The 17,438-nt window shown below is 41.5% G+C and overlaps 2 protein-coding genes across 2 annotated transcripts; both read right to left on the bottom strand.

Annotated features, from left to right (window-relative positions):
• Window positions 1-4,696: 4,696 nt before the first annotated feature.
• On the bottom strand, window positions 4,697-14,161 carry LOC145450312 (RNA cytidine acetyltransferase-like). The gene is made up of 23 exons (XM_080328825.1): window positions 13,888-14,161; window positions 12,965-13,136; window positions 12,555-12,677; window positions 12,433-12,494; window positions 11,977-12,148; window positions 11,797-11,920; window positions 11,575-11,729; window positions 11,409-11,507; window positions 11,186-11,322; window positions 11,040-11,127; window positions 10,586-10,761; window positions 9,557-9,653; window positions 9,381-9,497; window positions 9,170-9,313; window positions 8,545-8,700; window positions 8,342-8,475; window positions 8,107-8,273; window positions 7,579-7,871; window positions 6,626-6,703; window positions 6,411-6,569; window positions 5,394-5,470; window positions 5,163-5,243; window positions 4,697-5,099 (listed from the first exon to the last, which is right to left on the bottom strand). The coding sequence occupies exons 1-23, from the start codon at window positions 14,085-14,087 to the stop codon at window positions 4,982-4,984; spliced, it is 3,129 nt and encodes a 1,042-aa protein (XP_080184951.1). The 5' UTR covers window positions 14,088-14,161; the 3' UTR covers window positions 4,697-4,981.
• On the bottom strand, window positions 14,116-15,616 carry LOC145450313 (acylglycerol kinase, mitochondrial-like). The gene has a single exon (XM_080328826.1). It carries the CDS (start codon window positions 15,485-15,487, stop codon window positions 14,213-14,215), a length of 1,275 nt encoding a protein of 424 aa, XP_080184952.1. The 5' UTR covers window positions 15,488-15,616; the 3' UTR covers window positions 14,116-14,212.
• Between the last annotated feature and the right edge of the window lie 1,822 nt (window positions 15,617-17,438).

Genomic DNA, 17,438 nt, shown 5'->3' with positions numbered 1-17,438 from the left:
TCATGAGGGTATGAGATACTGAAATCGATCCATATCCAAGTCACTGTAGCAAAACTCAATATTGCCGACTTCGACAAAATCGAAAGCCTGAAAAAATTTACCCAGTGAAAATATAATTTTCGGCGATCTAGCCTGAATATACGTCAAATCAGAAAGGACCTCAAATTTGAACGACTGTGAAATAATCGAGCGATCTATTCACATAGTGCCAAATATTTCCAGTAAAAAGTAAGATGCATGAAAAATCGAAAAATAATCTTGCAAAAATTTACATGAAAAATCGGAAAAAGTTGCATGAAATACCGATAAAGTTGAAAAAAATTGTCTGAAAAAATGGAGAAATGTTGCAAAAAGTTGCACTATGGGATTCCTCCAAACAGCTTAAAACACCATGCTACATAACTTCCGAGTAATTAGGAAGCTTGCAATAGTTGCAAAAACTTGCCCTAATAATAACTAAAATAGGATTTTTATGTACCATCAATCACTGTTATTAGTAGCGAATAAGCGATATTGATAAAAACTAAACATCATTTGCAAATTGCAATTCAGTTGCAGTTGCAATATGCATCTTCGCGATGCAGTCAAAAATTGATGCAATTTTCGGAATTATACGGCGACAGAGAAAATACATCATCTAGTTTTGTAGAATTCTAAAATTGATGTAAATATAACCAAACGCTGCTTTCCACTTGACAAAATTCAAAATATTTTTAGTGTAGCTCAGCTGCTTGGGTCGAACAAATGATTAAGAAAGAGCGCAAGTCCTAGTCCTTGAATACTTCACTAACTGCATGTGGAATAAACGTGTGCTATTTGACAACTTCCAAAATTTTGGATCTGGCCAATGTTTATCAGCAGTGAGAGTGTGTATGTGCTTGTAATCAGTATGTGTAATGAGAAAATTAGTAACTTACATATCTGTATTAGTTGCTGACTCATACACAAGAGCTACACTTCGATTGTTTTATCCCGACATTTTGATTATAAATTATAAATACACCAACCAAAACTCTGTCAACAAAAGGAGTTCGTGTACCACCTAAAAATAGTACATTGAACGCTCTCTCATTCGAAATTTCATGCTGGTGACGTCATATTTTGTGATACGATTGTTGATATACAATGTTCTTTCCAATTCTCTACTAGTTGCTGACGATTACCCCTGACGAGTGTCAGCCGAAAATATTCGGGTTCATTTCAATATGAATATACTATTTAATTGTATATTGAAGTTCTGTACCTCCAAGAAGCTCTTTATAAATGATTGTATATATGTCATGTTTGAATTATTCATGTTATAAAAACTAAGAAAAAATGAAAAAAGGAAGCATATTTAAAAATGCATTCTTCTATGTTAATTGCATAGTGAATAAAATTCGAGCTGTGCCACAATAAAACAATTTTGCATGCTACCGTTAATCATATGTTTGCATATGTTTAATGGTTATATAATGGTCATTTAACCGCCACTGTGTCCTATAATTTTCGAACCAAACCGGTAATATACTGTTGGAGCCGGAGTCGCAGTCGGTACGTTGAAAGACTCAGGAGTCGGAGTTGGAGTCGGTGGTAGAATTTACCGACTCCGCAGCCCTGCGTCACACATATTCAATTGTGACGTCATAGTAAATTCATATTCACAATCGAAAATACTTTTTGGCGTACAGAATTTAAATATACATTTTAATAATATATTAACATCATAAATATATTAAAACCCGAAGCAACTGAAAATACACGATAAATATAGCTCCTTGAAATAGGCTTTCAAACACTCTCATATACGGACCAAAAATATCTTTAACCAGGACTACATAGTCTTGCAGAATTTTTACGGTCGGCGGTCATCATCATCAGAACATTCATTTCGTACCAATGATCTATATCTACGTGCTATAGCTGTTGAACAAACTACTTCGTGCGTTCCAACCTGTCATATCGGATATCGTATACGTCGGCTATATCGGGTGGTAATTGTCGTTCGTAGGCTCATACAACATATTTTTTTCAAAGTATTTACACAGTTATATAACTTGAAAATAACATTTCTGTTTTTCAAAAACGCCTTTGTTCAAAAACTGTAAAATATGTTTCAAACAAAGTGTTTTAAACAGAGGTGGTCAAAGTAGTCAAGAAAGCTCAAGTGGAAGTAGAAGTAGCGACGAAAAATTCTACTCAAGTAAGAGTAGGAGTACTTCTTCCATAAGCCACTAAAACTACTTGAAGTAGAAGTAGAATTGACTGGCTTTAAATCTACTCAAAGTAAGTAAGTAGTTTTGAAAACAGTCTTAATTCGTTCGCATGGACGGTCAAAAGCTGCAAATTGAGCTATGCGTAAGGTGCAGAGAGCTTGATTCGTATTGATGCATCCCAGGAGGTATCAATTTTCGACAGAATAAGCATTCTTTCGCATCATGGGATGCAAATTATAGTATTGATATGAAAATGCGATACTTTAACCCTTTGTTTACTAGAAGACCCCATTTAGAGAATATCATTGCATCGCACCCTACCCCATATTATAAGGCCCCAAGTTTAGACGAAGAGCAATACCGAAAAGTTTTATATAGGAGGTTTCAACACTTTGCGCGATTACTATACGTTGATAACAAATATTGTGGATTGTAAATTTATATTCAGTGTAGCTTTATTTTCGGTAAACAGAAGCATTACTACACTTGCTTTTGTCCTTCAACATGTATGTTCTGCAGACGAAAGAACTGAAAGTAATTCGAAATCAAAGTATGATACTCGGAATTGAATGTGAAATACAAATACCACTTCTAAAAAGCGGAAAATATATTTCATGTATTTAGTGTATTGTCCATAAAGCTTCAGAGATGATCTGCTAAAAAAGGTGTAACGTCAAAAAAGCCGGATTTTCCAGATTGACAGGACACGTCTTAGGCTGCTAGAATACGATATGAAAGGTTTGGATGGTTGGTTTTGAGGTAGGCCTATTCATGGTGTTTGTCGACTACTATGGTCATTTACACCAGGCCAATATTCTTCATTTTATTCCGTAACTGCCGACTTATAGCTAATTGCTAGATTGCGAAACGATAAGTTTCAAGCGTTATGGTGGGCCGTATTTACTGTGATGAAATATTTGATATGAGCGCCAATGCGGTGTGAGCTGAACCAAGAAATCCGATACCTAAATTATGTTCATTGATACTTTCGTCAAAACACATTTGTCACTCCATGACTACTGTGCGCGAAGCACAACTAAGCTTCTGGGTTACTTGACTTTTATGAATATTAAATGTTGGTACTCTGTGAAAACAACCCCGAAATTCCTCAGGCTATCTTTCGTATTGGGGATGAAACTACTTCTACTTGACAGACTGAAAGTAGCGAAAAATAAGTAAGTAGATCACAAAAAATTACGAAGTAGAAGTAGAGAAAATCAGATCTACTTGAGTAAGTACTAGAGGTCGACCGATTATCGACCTGGCCGATTATCGAGGCTGATGTTTGGAGGTTTCCCGATTATCGATATCGGCCTATGAAGGTCGATATCGCGGCCAATATTTTATACATGAAAAAATTCTAAAATATTGGAAATTCAATGCTCCGTTCTCAATCTCAAGAAATCGATGACGCATAGGGCGATACGTGACTGATTTACCCTTGTCGGACGAGTTTAACTGGCGAGCAAGCATGCAGAGAAACTTTGCTCCCTGCATTACAATGTACCTCTACTGGACTGATCTGCATTTCTGTATCACGTCTTGCTTTTTGGGTTATCCCAAATTTCCATGAAAATGCACAATCAAGCAATAACTTTTTATATCTTCAGTTTTCTCGTTTGTTGTTCAGCTTTCTGTGGCATGTACCGTACAAGTGCCATCTTGCCTTTGACGAAATGGTTCTCTGCTCCTTTCATAATAATATCGGCCAATGATATCGGTTATCGGCCTTGAGAGTGTGTCGATAATCGGTATCGACCTGCAAAAATCAGTATCGGTCGACCTCTAGTAAGTACCAGAAGTAGAGGAAAACTATTTGAGTACTTCCAAATGGTAGAAGTACTTCGTTACTGACCACCTCTGGTTTTAAACAACCATTTGTTTTAAATGCAACCCCACATAGTCTTCGCGTTTCGCACAGATCGGCAAAACAACGTATCTTCAGATTCGGGCAGAGTAATGTGGCCCGACAATACAACACTTCAATTGGTCGATCATAATTTTTGCGCAATTCTCCCCCCCCCCCCCCCAAGTCCTAGACCGTTACGGCCAAATATAGCTGGGAATTCTGAACTCCTGCAGCGGTGAGGCAACAGCGGCGATCAGCTAAACTCATCACTAATGCCCAAGTAGTAGTAGTAACGTCGTAAATTTCTACTAAATTCACGTAGAAGTATTCTAGGCCTTGTTTTGCCTGAAAAGTATAAGCGCTAAGCAGCCCAACATCAGAACTAGAGTAGTTCAAACAGGTGAAATCTGCTTAGTACTGCAAAGAAGTAGCCTACTTTGTTATTGACCGGGCGCGTCCGTGTTGAACTACGAAGCTATCAATTTCGAGAACCGTTTGGCCAACAGCAGTAACGCATAACTACCATGGTATTAACGATAAAAATGTGCGTCTCCAGTAAGTAAACATAGCCAAGCTGATAATTGTCGAAAATGCCACAAGTCTGACGGTCGCAAAGGCTAACAATAAACACGGAAGATCCGAAAAAGTAGTCTTTGCAGTGAATGGCTTTATTATCAAAATGCGATGAAGTATTGCCATCATTACACATTTAACACCGCGCAACCCCACCGAAAATGCTGCGATGCGCGAAACAGCATGAAATGACACTTCCACGATCACGCAGCAGGTACCATAGTCACCTGTATTCTAAAAGGATTCAGACTAAAAAGGCTGTGGTCACGAAAACACGATAGCGCCGATGCTGACATTTATTTCTCGCCCTGGACGGACAATCGGACATCCTTCACGACAAATTCGCATGGTCATGAAACCAAGGCTATTTTTGTTTGCGGAATTTTTTGTTCGACTTTTCGCCAAATTTCTTCTTTTTTCGAACTTTCGACTTTTCTTCCGTCACAACCGATTCATCGTTGTCGGCGCTTCTTTTCTCCCCGCTAAGCAAAATAAAAAAGTTGCCACTCTGAATTCCAAGAGAAGTGTCTTGATAATAAGTATACCTTTTGACGCTGATGATGTTCACTTTCTTGCCCTTGGACAAAGCTTTGTCCCAATCATCCTTGGACCCGCGAATCTCATACCTGAAAAATAGTCTTTTCACATCAAATGGAAAACACTAATGAAAGTGCATTTCCACATTCAAAAGTTTGTATGTGCAAAACAAATATGCTTTGTGGTGGTGTCCTGGAGGATGATTTCTCAGCGAAAATGTTTGGAAATTGAAATCTTACTGTGCCAAGTCGAGACCATCCAAGGCAGCTTTGATTTCAGTCGTGTGCTTCTTCTTCACTTCCTCGGCAGCTTGGTCCTAAATTTGAAATCAAAATTTGACAGATGAAATCCCTCACATGTCATGCACATTTGAGCACGCCAACAAGGATTCCGGTTCGTAAAAATGATCAGGGATAGCAAGGACTTTCAAAAGGTTTAAGATTACACAATAACTCAACAATTCATTGTCTTGAACACGGCCGGCTCTTAACATCGCCAATTTCAAGACCACATGCATACGCGATTATCGACGGAGGTCCACGCAAGTACCATGTCATCACCAATCTGTTATGAGTACTGGGAGTTTATTGTCCTGACATGACTACATCTCGTTGATGTTCTTACCAGTGTGTTAGTAGAGCAACCAGAATAGTGGATCTGATGTTAGTATCCTAATAATTTCAGCTGGAAATTCTAGCACATTCACAGCTTAACACTATAATGACAAGTTGTCACAACGGATAAACGAAACCTACCACTAACTCTGTATGGCAATCCTGCTACCCACATTAACAAGCCCTCACAGATATCCATTCGTCTCAAACGGTTACGTCTTTAGACTGCTTCCACTTCTTCAACATATCAAGGTAAAACTACTTCCTTTTTAAACTTTGGATTTTGTAAAGCAGAAGTAGTTTTGGAATATGTATCGCTTCCATAAGTGAATGGGCAAAACGGCAAAATAGCAACCGTCTCGCGGTAAAAAACAATGAACACATTTTCGAAAATTGCACCTATTTGTAGTGAAGTTTTTCGTTTCGGTTAAGTCGTGAAGACGCACCCTGGAATTGTCAAAATGGCCACCTTTGAAACTACTCGCAAGATTACTTTACAGACATCCATTTTCTAATTTACTCAAAGTAGTATATCTACTCGAAATAGAGTAGCAATCTACGATGTTACTTCTCCTTCTGCTCCGTGGCAGCAGACTCCACAAATTAGCCGATATAATCATTTCAACCATCCTCAAATCTCACCAGTTCATCGTCCAAAGACACCTCGACGGGCTTCATGTCGACGTCTTTCGCGGCGCTCGCCGGTTTCAAGCCCTCCAGAGATATCTCGACGTCTTTTGCGACGACCTCGTCGAGAAAACCAGTCAGCTTCCTGACGGTACGGTTGAAAAGTCCCAGAATCTACAAATAGCGACGACATCAGCATGCGCCGGCCGGGAGCGAAAACAAAAGCTTACTTGAGACGACGGCAAGCCGAGTTCCTTCGCCAGCGCGTCGACGCTTTTGTGCTGCAGGCCCATCCCCATCAAAATCGCCTGCGAACAACCAGTGGCGGTCGGTAACAAAGTCGCCAAGCAACCTAGGTTTTGCCTATTTGCGCTACATACTCAAGTGGCGATGAATTTACAAAACCACACTATAGCAATTACAGACGTAGTCTGTAACGAAACGCTTAGTCATTCTTGGTTATGTTTGTACACTTGAACCTTTTTGGTAAAACTACTTACTGTTAACACTTGGAAATTTAATAAATAAATTAGTTTTGGGTTAAGTTTGCATCATGTGAAATCGTTGTAAGAACGTCGCGAATTTAGCCTGTGTAACAGTAACTGGTAATGGTAAATATAATTCAAAGATCGTACCCATTTGTAGTGCCAGTACCGACTTTGCGTTACTCGCAAAGATGCATCTCGCAAATTCGAAAGTAGCCACCACCAAGTAACTGCCCAGTGCCCAAGGATGCACACAATCAACCGAATAAAATTTCTGAAAGTGTCTATTTGAACACTTTTCAGACGTTCCATTTTCTACTTCCAGTCAAAGCAGTTTTGCTATGTTTCGGTAATTGCTACTTCAACTTTTAAACAAGCAGAAAGTCACGCCGTTGCTTCTACTTTTACTTGAGTAGCAACGCCGACTGCTTGGTCCCCCTCTGTGAAGACGCATCTTGCAATTTCAAATGTAGCCAACTACGAGCAAATGCTAAAGCATGCGAACCCGTGACTGAGTCCAAGTTTCAAAACTACTCGAGTACTTTTCAAACCTATCAGTTTCTAATCTCCCTTGAAACAGTCTGTCTACTTGTAATTTGGCCGCGTTATTTCTACTCTTACTGGCAATGCTGACTATTTCGACCACTTCTGCAAATAAGTCGCGTATATTAGCTTGATCAACATCGGTAACACCGTACCTTTTGCGCCGACGACAGCGGCACGTCGATCTTGCGGAGGAAGAACAGCCTCGCGACGCACGGCAGCAGGTCCAGTATCAGATGGTAGTCGGCCATGTTTTTCGAGTAGATCTCGAGCCGCTTGAAGTCGTACGGAAGAAAATGAATGTCCAGCTCGGATTTGGTTAAAAGCGTCGAGTCGCCGGCAAGACTCTTGAATTCCGTCTTTTTCCGGTGGAGGATCTGAAGCGCGACCGACGTCTTGAACTTCGCAAACTGATAGGGAAGGAGCGACACGAATCTCCGTTCAAAATCTGGAATAATTCATAACTTCATAGCACCGGCTGTTTCCACAAATTTAGCTAGCTAATCGGTCGCGACTGGTTGTATTGTCCAAATAATCGTCATCGACCAAATTTGGGGCCTTTCCGATCGGTGGAAGCTCAAGTGGTTCCTGACCAAAAGCAAGCGACGCCTCTTTATGTGATTGAATTATTAATTAAGCAAGCTAGAGAAAACCCTAATTGTGTGTCAGCGTCGCACGCGTACCTTTGCAATACGCCGATAACCAGTCGGACTTCGGGTCCGGTGTTCCGTACGAATCCGACTTCTGCTGATGCGAGAGGCCTTTCAGCATGATGCACGAATGCTCTCCCGTTAAATCGTTAGCGGTCTGTCTCAAATACAACGGCACAAACCCCTGCCGGCTCCAAAACCTTGAGGCAAGCGCAACGGTTCAGTCATTAATTAATTAATTAATTAATATTAGGGTACGCAAGAGCACCTTAAAAGCGGTCCGGTCAGTCCGAACGACACGCCAATGTAGTCCAGTCTTTCCGGTCTCCTTTCGGTTAATTTCAACAACAACGGGGGAAGATTCTTCCTAGGCACGACTGCCTCATCCAGCAATCCGACGTCCTGGTAAAGAGGCGCAAATTATAATATCTTAAAACATTTGGAGTGACATTTGATTGCAAAATCCCGTACCTCTTCCGTTACTCTGTTGATGGCGAGTTCATTTTCGCGCGGCCCGGACCATTCCGATATGTCATATATTTTGCCTTCGAAATACTTTTGCAGCATGGACAACGCTTGTCCCCCGTACCCCATGCTTTGGTAACTCGGATGCGTGGCGATTCTCACCTAAATCAGAAATCGTAATCGGCACAAGGGAATATTTCGGAAATATAGGGCGAGTGAGTGTCTCTGCATTACGATGAGAAAGTTACTTCTCGAAATTCACAAAATATGCTGATACATCTACAAGTTACACAATCTTTTATATTCTTGTCGAACGCATAACGATGACCAGAGAGGTGGTCGATGTAGTCATCATTGGTACTCAAGTAGTAGACGTAATGATTTCATAGCAGAAAAGTAAGTCTTCTAGGCCAGCTTTTCCTAAGAAACTGAAATCTAACTGTCAGGTAGAAGTGGAAGCAATCGAAAGATCGAAGTGCAAGTAGGCAAAACGTAATTGAGTACTGCAAAAAAGTAGAAGCACTTCGTTACTGACCATCAAGTGGCTGATACTGACATTGACACAGAATTCTAGCCAATGATCGATCCTGACCACACTTGAAAGCATACTGAATCTACTTCAAACACTTACGATTCGAATCCCCGACAAATTCCCGAACTGATGGTCCTGATACTGCTCCGATATCGTCCACGGGATCAGATCGCCAGAGGCACGCTTGCCTCGCCTCAAACTTGCGGATATCGATTCCTTGCTAATCTCCCCTTCGAAGCACACCTAAAAACAGGCGTATTCCCAGAAATGGCCACGTGGGTGGGGGGGGGGGCAAATAAATTTATCTTACCTGCAAAACGCACAAGACGTCCGGTATGTTCTTTTGATCCGGCTTGACGGGCGGTAGCAAACAGAATATATGATGAGCTGGAGCATCTGACAACATCTGGAGATCGTTCGGAGAATTCTAAACGCGAGGCGGTTACGAAACAGAAAGGTGGAGGAAAATCAATCACGACCGCATACCTTGTAATGCGAGGCGACATACAGAGACATGAGCTTTTGCAGGAAAGATTCCGACGCTTTGTGGTAGCAAAACAGAGTGTCGCGATTCACGTAATATGTGCGATCGGAGTCAAGGAGATGCCACATACTGATTTCGATTGAATATAAACACTAACAGATAATCATGAGGAAGAACAATGAAAACTATTCCAAATTTTAACGTCTTATCACAAGTTCTAAAACTTTCCCTAGCACTACCCAGGTGGTTTACTAAGACGCATTTTGAAGAGAATCGCAGTCTCAGAACTGGCATCAGGTACATAGGGTTAGCATATGTCCTCTTTTGATGATTTGTCCCGCTCTTCCAAGGAATCGAAAATGTCCCCATTTTTGGCAATTTGTCCTCCTTTATAGCTTTGATAGCCAGGCGACTGTACAGGGACGGCTAATAAATGGCATAAATGACGTCATATCTAGATTGTGAGAGGGTTGCCGGCAATGCTCCCTCTAAGCTACGCACGTGCGCAAATGCGCAGTGCTTTCACGGTCTCTGCGCACAGAAAATCTAACTTGCGCACGAAAAATCTGAAGTGATGACCTTTTTTTTAGTCGTTACGCACGGTTTTCCAAGGGTCTGCGCAGTGAGTTGGTGAGTGTGAGCAGACTCGTCACAAATTAGAGGGAAGATTGGTTGCCGGCATGGTTGACAAAAAAGGCGAATTCACGTGGGAGTCGGTCTTACGAGAGTCGAGTTGGAAGAATTACTTTCTTTCAGTCAACCCAATAATATTATCCGCAAAAATTTTACCCTTGACCACTACCAAAGCTTTAATACCTTGTAAAAAGTGTCCTCTTTTTTGGAATTCAAACTATGGTGACCCTAGGGAAGTAGACTTTGAATGCCGAGCCCCTGCATCGCTGCATCACAGCGTAGTTGAAAAACTCGCAGTCCGCCACCCCGCGGTCGACACCGCTTCTGTCGACTAGCTTCCGTAATACCACCGTGGAACACGTCATATTATGAGCACAAAACGTCTAAGCAAAGGATATAGTTCACACGCATCAGGGACAGGGCATCCGGCCCCAATGAGCCCGAGAGGCGACGACGACGTACAATTCAGGCACAGCAAATCGTTGAGCCAGTTCTCCACGGGATCGTTTGGAGCGTATCGGATCGATTCTTCCAACGTAAGCTCGTACAACGACCGTCCGAGAGGGGACTTTGTCTGAAACACACGCGGCCATGACAAAATATCAAGCGCCGCTCTAAATGGCGACATATATCACAGAAAATCTCCGCCAGGGGTGATCATGGAGTCAATGGCGATCTATTGTTGATGCTGATGCTCTAGATGGGTTATGTCTACTAGCGTGACATCAACAACAACTATTGCATAATTATTAATTCAAGTAACGATAAATGACATTGTAGAATACTACTTTTTCTTAAATTCAAGTAAGGACAATGAATGTCACCGAAAAGTAAATACTGCAAGTGTCTCACCGATTTTGAGTCAGCCCAGTTGGTCGCACTCTGTTGCCGCAATTGCTGTACCAGTTTGAGCGAAAGCGATCGACCGGTTCCTTCGTAACTTTAACAACAATCAGATTCAACAAGGCTAGAGCCCCCTAACCAATATTTCAACATACCCGTTAATGGTGGAAGACATAAATACCAGATACGGGCCCATGAGCTTTTGGACAAGTGGCAATGGTATAGCTGCTGCTTCGTCAATAGCCAACAGCTCTGCTTGCGCTAACATAGCTGAGTCGGTGGGATGCACATACTGCAAAGGTACGAGTGAATTAGTCAAGTGAAGTCAAATGGAGAAGCACAGCATTCACGAAATCAAGTTGGCCAACAAGTAAGTACCTGAATGGTTTGCCGATGTTCATGAAATATATTGACTCTGACGATCGCTTTGTTGAGGGCTGGGTTGGTGGATTGAACCAACTCGTAGTCGATATGCTCCTACACGAAAGCAGCGGGCGTGAGACATGATATAAATATCCCAGTTTGCAACAGCAAGGTCAGGTACCTGATACTCCAAAGCATCGAAGCCTTTGAATACAAAATCGAAGAGGGTCTTGAGATTCTCGGGACTTGGCGACGTCACAAATATGTTAGAATAACCGAACGCGACCGCGGCGGCCAGCGCCAGACCTAGTGTTGCAGACTTGCCTCTTCCTCTGGCTGGAAAGCAGAAAATAAGTCGCTTTGAAAGTAAAGTCGCGACCGTGGCTTTAATCTCTTTGCATACCTGCCGTCATCACGACAGTGGCGCGTAGCGTCTTTTCGGAAATCGCGTCGATAAACTTCAGCAACGCTTTACCTTGATCCATCGTCTTACAACAGTTCACGATTGACCCGATCGGTTGAGTGTCCTGGGAAATCTCAATGTGAAAAACGCTCGGCGGCAACCGTGCAAGGCAAACGTTACTTGTAAACTTTCTTTCAAATCGGCCAGCTCTCTTTCTTTGGGTAGCATTGATTCTTCCGCCGGCTTTGGAGGTATGGCAGTGATGTTAAGCGCGTGTGAAGATACCGGTAAGATGTTGAGTTGGTCGTCGATCACCAACGAATGCTTGCACGACGACAGCGATAGTAGAAATCTGTGAAAACATTATCTGATTTGATATGAAACTTGAAATTGATGGACAACAATCATAATCTAACAAATAGGACACAACCGGAATATTAACACAGCAAATATGGTTGGTTGTGGCAACATTAAATTTTGAAAGTAGTAAGTTAAGTTACAATGGGTGGTATATATACTTGGGAGTGAAATCGCACCGAATAACCACCAACTAATCAAAGATACAAAATTGCCACTAGATTTGGGCTCATGTCAATCTGCAGCATCAAACTTCGTGTCGTGTGAAATGATTCGTACCTTTCATTGAAGCGTCCGACCACATCCTGATGCGACTCGGTACGGAATCGTGAGTGAACGTCCTAAATGCCAATCAAAATTAATACCCAACTAATCATAGTTCATAACGGCTGGCACAATACCATTGTCATCGTATAGAGCTGTTTCAATGACTTCATAGTTCTTAACAGGATACAAATGATTCCGCCGCCTTCGACTGTCTCGATGGTCCGAGCCAGAAGATTTGGCGTGAGTGCCTCGAAATCCTGGAAAATGTAGAATTATCACTAGATGAACCCGTCCATCAACTTTCCATGGTGCAACAAATAATATGCTTATTCAACCTCGCGTTTGCATCACAATAATCACAATTGCTACCCTTAGGTGTAATAGTCGATCGGGCATAGTCTGAATTTTAATAGGCTCACATCTAACAAAAAACAAACCTGGAGAGAGGGAATTTATTCAATATCCAGACATGGAATTCAAGTTTACATGACACATGAGTATCAAGTTTTAAGCGTGTATGATAGTAGCATTAAAATCACATTACCTGAAGGACGCACATTCCATATGTGCTTCCTAAAATCTTGTGCGTCTCATTGTAATAGCAATACCGGACGTTGGTTGCGGCAACAAACAATTCGAAAGGATCGTCTTCATTCACATCCAGAGTGCCTTTCGAGATTCTTTTCTGAAGATGCTTCATTCTTTTCTTACGATTTCTAAATGTTGGATTATTGTTTGGTACTACATTCAAGTGCAATATACACAGCAGTCTGGCAAGTAAACTGACCAACTCATTTAAGTAGTGCAGACTTGATCCCCTTACAATCTTACAATATGACAATTCAATTAATTCGACAGAACTACTCTGTTATTAGAGAAATATTTTATGATGTTATGATCACTTAATGATCATGAATAATAATTGACCGAACTCGACTTTTCGTAAGTGACATTTTAGTAGTATCACTGATGTATATCAACGGACACCCGAATATTTTCGGCTGACACTCGTCAGGACTAATCGTCAGCAACTATAGTAGTGAACTAGTAGAGGAGTGACGATTACCCCTGACGAGTATCAGCCGAAAATATCCAGGTAGGCTATATTTCAATATGAATATATTATTCAGTTTATATCCAGAGTGGAATTGGTGGCAAACGTCACGCGCAACTTTTCATTTAATTCTTCAATTATTCTACGGAAGAAACCCTTCTGTCACGCGCAACTTATTGACGAAAACAACCACCGATTCCAGTCTGGGTTTATACTTGAGTTCTGTACCTCCAAGAGTCTCTATAATACAACAAATATCAATGATGTAAAAATATTATAGAATTTCAGCTACGAAAAGTCTAGTCATTGTGTAAGCATATTAATAGCGAGTAAATCATATCAATAATACAAAGTCTCTACTGTAATTATTTGCCAAGGATATTAAAATTTATGACAATAAATAATGATCATACGTGCTGAAACCCAATTCTTTCTTGTAACACCAAAGAACTGAGGGTCTTGCTTTCACAGCAGCTTTCGATAGCATGTGATGTAGGATGACGACTTGATCTTTTCCCCGATCCCCAACAATTACGAACATAGTCCTTTGATTCAACGCCACGCCATTTTCGGTGAGGACTCTTATGCGATTATCAACCTTTTTCCGAACCATACTGATACTATTTGGTAATTACAGAAAATTCTGAAACATAATATGATGCGACACTGAACATAATTGTAGTATAATGTTATCATATACCAGTAATATCAATAATAAAACATCACAAGATAGTTAGCCTATACAGCAGATGGAGAGTGGATCATTTTTATGCAGTTTGGCAACAGTTTCACTGTTAAATCCATTGCTTCGTACCTATCATTATCAATAGAAATATATCGGTTTTCAGAAGCACTTTCATCGGATGACACTTGGAACGAGCCTGCATCAAAGGTTTCTTGCACCTTTGAAAAATCATGATCCTTTTGGCTTAAGAAGTCATTTATCGATGCCGTGTCGCTATTAACGAACACTTTTATGGAGGCCAGATCACGATTGCCTGCCGTCAGATGGGTGTTTGCCTCTGCTGTGAATTCAACGCTCGACGATTCATGGCCGTGCCAGGCGTAATTTGAGCATTCTTCTTGTGGCTCTGGAAATTCATCTTGGGCATCGGCAGACGATGACTGCCACGGCCAAAGTCTTGTGAAAATTCTTGACAGAACAGACGAGCTTGATATTTGCTGCTGCTGTGTGGGATAGTCAGCATTTTCCACTAAACCAGGAGCTTCACAGGGATCTGTAAAAGCAACTTTGAAAGTTTGTGGATCCAAGCGCCCTCTGAGGTAGTACAAGAAATATGCGGCATACGGTTTTAGATAACCAAGATACCACATTTTACGTGATCTCTCTTCGACGTCACAGTAATTTCCCCAAGAAATTCTATTCACGGCATAAACTGTTTTGCCTTCCGACCCCTCAATTTGCATCACATCAACTGGAGTGCATGCTTGTTTGGTGATCGCAGTTGCAGCCGAACTGATAAGGTGAGGGTGTTTTTCATGGTCGGCATCCGGCAATAAGCGTTTACATAATGTGTTTGACTTTCCCAAAGGTAAAATTGCAATTGGAATTTTTTTCCATTCGTCATCTGGTCTGCGGAGTAAACCTGTCACAATTTCGGTCAGGGTGCCATCCCCTCCTGCAGAAACGATAATATCCGTTTCGTCCACAACTGACATCAACTGTTTAGCTTCCCCTTCATACTGCAACTTCACCAATTGAACTTTGAATCCAGCCAAATGCAAGATCGGCTCGGCATATTTCTCGTATAATTTCACGGATTTTCCGTTATTTGCTGCCGGGTTTATGAAAACGGACACGCGGGTCGGGTTCTGGAATTGGTTTAGCGGCTGTCGTCCCAATAACACCGCTGATTGACATTCACCTCGAACCGTCAGAAACGCAACATATTTATCTCTTGCGTACGAAGCAGCCCATGCTAGCGCTCCAGCTACAACAACTGATTTTTTTGGGTTGTTTTTTATCGATTTAGCAAATTTTACCGCAAACATGGCAAATGAACTAACACTCACTACGGCAAACAGCAAGATGCTTCATAGGAGCTTTCGAATTTTGGAAGAAAAGTCACTATACACGAATATACAGAACCCACGCTGTTTTCATTGTCTTTCTGCTCCAGTGACCACCAATTTTGGCTGGGCGTATCAATCAATCAAAATGATGATATACAAATAATATTTTGGGTATTACTGTTTCTCTTGTAATAATGATGCGCATAGGCTAAACAATGTATCTCAAATTCACGATTACTGATCTGTGAAAATTAATTTGGCCACAGGAAGGATAACGCCAGTCATATTTCTTTCCGTGTCGTTGGGTCGTGTATGCTTCCAATGCCGCGATGGATGGTTTCGTGTCGCAAGCGACAGTCGATGACAGGACTACCGCCGATCGCCTGCTGCTATTTTGCGCTCAGCTTCATTGTTTTGACCACTGAGCTATCTAAATAAGAGACAGACGTACAGGTAAAAGTTCTACTAGTTTATTACCTAGTAGTCTAGTTCAGTGGTTCTTCCACTACCAACCTAGGGAACAGTTACGCTAAGCTGCAAGCCTGCGGGATCCCCAAATTTTCTTTCAGTTCTAGAATGCAATGCAAATCGAACTACACATCTAATACACTATTAGTACAGAATTATTGATTATTGTTTACTAAATGAGCTCTGCATCAACATAGTGTTATACAATCATTTTCACTCAAAATGAAACATTGTAATGAATATGTATTGTGTGACTATTCTGCTGTTCCCTCTCGGATACCAGTACAGAATGTGTGGCTTCACCTTGGAAGGGGCCATCGCATTCTCGGTCGAAACGCAATAGCGCTATAATGTAACGCTATACTCTAAGAGAAGAGTGTTTCCTGACCTTTTTAGCGTTCGTACCACGTGAGGTTTCAATAAAATTTCTCGTAGCCACTGTCCATTTCCAACACTACTTCTGATGTTATCTATATTAAAATCAAGACGACCGTTATCATGAAATCGCACCTCGCACGAATGAATTTTTTGAGTTAGAAAAATTTTGGACCCCAGCCTATCCTTCATACACCGTTGCACACGACGTATCGACACTAGTATAGTAATCAGGGCAAATTGCCTGCAATGAATGGTGGTCAAGGCGGGTGTTTCATCTCAAATCCTAGGCTGTATGAATTGATCGAGTGAGTGTCTTGACCTCCATGGAACCCATGAGACTGGCTCAGGGAACCCCTGGGGTACCCCGGGAACATCCGGTGCAGTAAAGCAAGTCTACAGTTATTGATCTTGCCAATAATATAAATCAGGAGCGGCCCGCGATGTAATTTTCGAAATTAGTTATATTATCAAAAATGAACTGCCCAGATTGTGAACTTGCAAGGCCAACTGGAAATTTGATTAGTCTGCAGCATCATTGCATCATCATTGCTGGTTGATTAGCAATTTTTATCAGTTCAATACACCACAAAAATGCGATACAATGAAAAGATAGGGAGGTGTCGAAGCGACTTGGAGTAGTCTATGGAATCAGACACCCACCTTGGCCTAGGCGATGTAAGGGGGAGGCATGCACATTGAATGAAAAGTAAAAGAAGATTATAGTATAGAAAAAAAGCAAGCGACAAAAATGGAGTGGCATGTCGTGGAAGGCGAGATCGATAGGTCAGTCGTGGTCCGATAATCTGGAGGATGGACTAGTATTTATTTAGTAGTGGCTGCTTGTATTTTGACTTGAATGTGGACACTGGACAGTGGACATGCTCGTCGACTGTCGGATGGCTGGCAGGATACTGTTCCACACATCAGTTCCGGCATATTTGATGGAGCGATGATCTTTTCGGTCGATCATATGATATTTGGACGATGTGGACGCGCGTGTGTTGCAGAGGTGGTCAGTAACGAAGTACTTCTACTTTTTCGAAGTACTCAAGTAATTTTCCTCTACTTCTGGCACTTACTCAAG

This window comes from Botryllus schlosseri, chromosome 11, assembly GCF_051294905.1.
Source record: "Botryllus schlosseri isolate E-star chromosome 11, Bs_hap1, whole genome shotgun sequence".
Classification (NCBI taxonomy): Eukaryota; Metazoa; Chordata; class Ascidiacea; order Stolidobranchia; family Styelidae; genus Botryllus; species Botryllus schlosseri.
This window is presented reverse-complemented; position numbering and strand designations above follow the sequence as displayed.